We start from the raw sequence: 2,553 nt of genomic DNA on the forward strand, positions 1-2,553 counted from the left end.
TCATTTTTTTTTACTTATGAAAATAATAAGCTATCACCAACCTGTATAGGTTTCATCACTAAATTAGCAGAAACCAGCTCAGCACAAACTCTCCCGAGATAAACACTGGTGGCTCAGTCAGGAGGAAAAAGATTAAAAAGCCCCAACCCCTCCTCAAAACAAAACTCCCTTTAAAGGAGAAGGCGCTACATGAGGGTAACCAGCCAATACTGTGTCACAGGTCACTGCATGTGAAGGGGAGAGAAACGGGGTGGCGGGGGGGAGTGGCCAGAGGAGTGAACTCTGCCCATGGCTTCCAGGTCCTTGTGGCCAGATGCCTATGGAGGGCAGGGCTGCTCCAGTCCTGGGGCTGAAGAGGGCTAGTGCAAGTAGTCGTCAACTCTGGCAAAAGAGCAAGATCCCAGGCCTGCTCGGGCCATAAGCTGTAGACATTCAGATGCCTGGCCCAAGGCGAGCATCAGAGGGGGCTGCTTTGGCAGGTTCTGGGACTCTAAAATGGTGCTGTTGAGAGTAGCACACACAGGTTTCCTCTGGATGGGGTCAAGCTGCTGGCCAACTGGGCAGTTCCAGGGGTCTGAGTATGCTAGTAGGCTGAAGGCATCCTGCAGCATCTCCATGTGGGCCAAATTCTTGCCATACTCACGGCCCAGTTGCACACTTAGTGCCTGCAACTCACGGCCAAACAGGATAATCCTTTCTGTGGCAGCCTGGTTGCCCCCACAGAGCTGCCGCCGTGGATGCCCATCATCTATGCTTGATTCATCTGTCTGCAGGTCCTCATGCTTGTAGGCACCATCGACAATGCGGGTGGTCATGCTTTCCAGAACACCATTAGGGTAATGCTCTGCCTCCATCTCCATCTCACTGTCGCTGGTCTCCTGGTTACTTGTACTGATGTGGGGCTGGGACTTGGTGGAGTCTGTTGAGTTGGACTCAGAGTAATTGACGGAGGATGGGGAGGAAGAGGACGAGGAGGACGAGGACGAGGAGGAGGAGCTAGGTGCGGGATATTTACTGTGGTTCTGTTTGCTCTTGGTGGACGCAATGCCATTGCTGCAGCTGGGACTGTCTGCTCCTGTGTTGTGCATGTGGGAACTACTAGGGCCATGCTGGGGGCTGAGGCTGAGGGAGCCAGGGTAGCTGTCCTGGGACTTGGGGCTTCGGGAGCTCAAGCTGCGGACCTCACTGTCAGTGCCATTCACCATCTCCACAAATTGTCGGCACTTAAGCATGAAGAGGAGGTTGGGGTTGTGTTCCAGCAGCCCAGGGTAGAAGCGCTGTGTGGTCTCAATGGCCTTGCCCACTCGGCCCTCTAGTACCAGCTTCTGAATCTTTTGTCTGTTCTTTATGGACGTCTGTTCTTCCTGAATCGGGGTTTCAGTCATTCGGGCAAAAGCAGTGGCTGTGGCACAATACTCATGATGCACCAGGTAAGATGAAACCATGTTCTGCAGCACTGCCTGCCACTCGCCAAGCCGGGCGCTGATGGGAAAGCCATGGACAGTGCCCTGGACGTTGGCACGCCACTCTTGCATGTAGTCCTCAATGTCGAACAGGAAGGGCTGCTGCCCAAAGTTGGCGTCCACAATCTCCCCAGGTGTCTGCAGGCCTATGGTGGGGTAGAGGTTGGCCGGGAGGTCTGTGAAGGCAATACCAAGGCTGTGGCCATTCTTTGTGTAGAAACAGGTGCCATTGGTGAGGTTAACACAGCAGCCAATCACATCTCCTGTGGTGAATGTAGGACCATAGGGCTGGCCCGTCCCAGAGGAGCAGAAGGAATGTCCATCATCACCATGGTAACCATAGGAATGTTTGTCCCAACCAGGAAGTCTGTTCAGGTTGACACCTTGGGCTGAGAGTCCTATTCCCATGTACCCATCTCTTCCTTTGCTAACAATCTTCACTTCAAAGTAATAAATACCACAGGCAGCAGGTATGGGGTGAGTGGCACGTACTGAGGCTGCATCTTTGTGATTTTTGCCATGACCTTTGTAGTGGACGCGGAGGTTGCCCTGGGAGAGGCCGATGTAGTTGTACTTGTCCTTGGGGCTCCAGGAATGTGGCAGCGGTGTCTCGTGCTGGTTGACTGCGGGGTACAGGTGTTGCAAACGCTGGCTCAGCTCCTGCTCCCCGGGAGACGGCAACCCGCCCCCAGAGCCCCCGCCAGAGGAGTCCCCAGCCTGAGGGATCCCAGCTCCCGGGTCTGCCGTCACTGCCGCCATCTTGGAGGGAGCTGCTATTGTGTCCTCCCATGGGGACTTATGATGGAGATATCTTTCTGTGCCTAAATAGCCTCAGCGATGACAGGAAGCTTACTTCCCCCTGAGAACACTTTCTGAATCTTACTCCTAGAAAGTACTTTATTCTTGTCAGCTCACGGCCTTCTCCCTGCGGCTCCTTTGTGAAAGGGCCTAGGAAGGCACTCCAACCTGTCTCTTGAGGGATCTATACACTCCCTTTTCTGTGAGCTCCACACCTCTCAGGTCTGAAGGCAGGAGCACAGCTGTTGCTATGACTGGCTGCCCATTCTCTATTCACTTGTTTTCTTTCTTT

The 2,553-nt window shown here is 53.8% G+C and overlaps 1 protein-coding gene across 2 annotated transcripts; it reads right to left on the minus strand.

Moving 5' to 3' along the window:
* Window positions 1-359: 359 nt before the first annotated feature.
* LOC101590335 (ran-binding protein 10-like) lies at window positions 360-2,240 on the minus strand. Of its 2 annotated transcripts, XM_023708303.1 has the most exons (2): window positions 1,225-2,222; window positions 360-870 (listed from the first exon to the last, which is right to left on the minus strand). In XM_023708303.1, exons 1-2 carry the CDS (start codon window positions 2,220-2,222, stop codon window positions 360-362), a joined length of 1,509 nt encoding a protein of 502 aa, XP_023564071.1. The 2 variants fall into 2 exon arrangements, with proteins under 2 accessions (XP_023564071.1, XP_023564072.1); XM_023708304.1 differs by having other exon boundaries at window positions 360-2,240.
* Between the last annotated feature and the right edge of the window lie 313 nt (window positions 2,241-2,553).

The sequence above is a fragment of the Octodon degus genome, unplaced genomic scaffold, assembly GCF_000260255.1.
Source record: "Octodon degus isolate 3935 unplaced genomic scaffold, OctDeg1.0 scaffold00345, whole genome shotgun sequence".
In the NCBI taxonomy this organism is placed as follows: Eukaryota; Metazoa; Chordata; class Mammalia; order Rodentia; family Octodontidae; genus Octodon; species Octodon degus.

Bases quoted from the DNA above. Each gene is read 5' to 3' on its own strand.
- LOC101590335 (XM_023708304.1), bottom strand. From the start codon at position 2,222: ATGGCGGCAGTGACGGCAGACCCGGGAGCTGGGATCCCTCAGGCTGGG.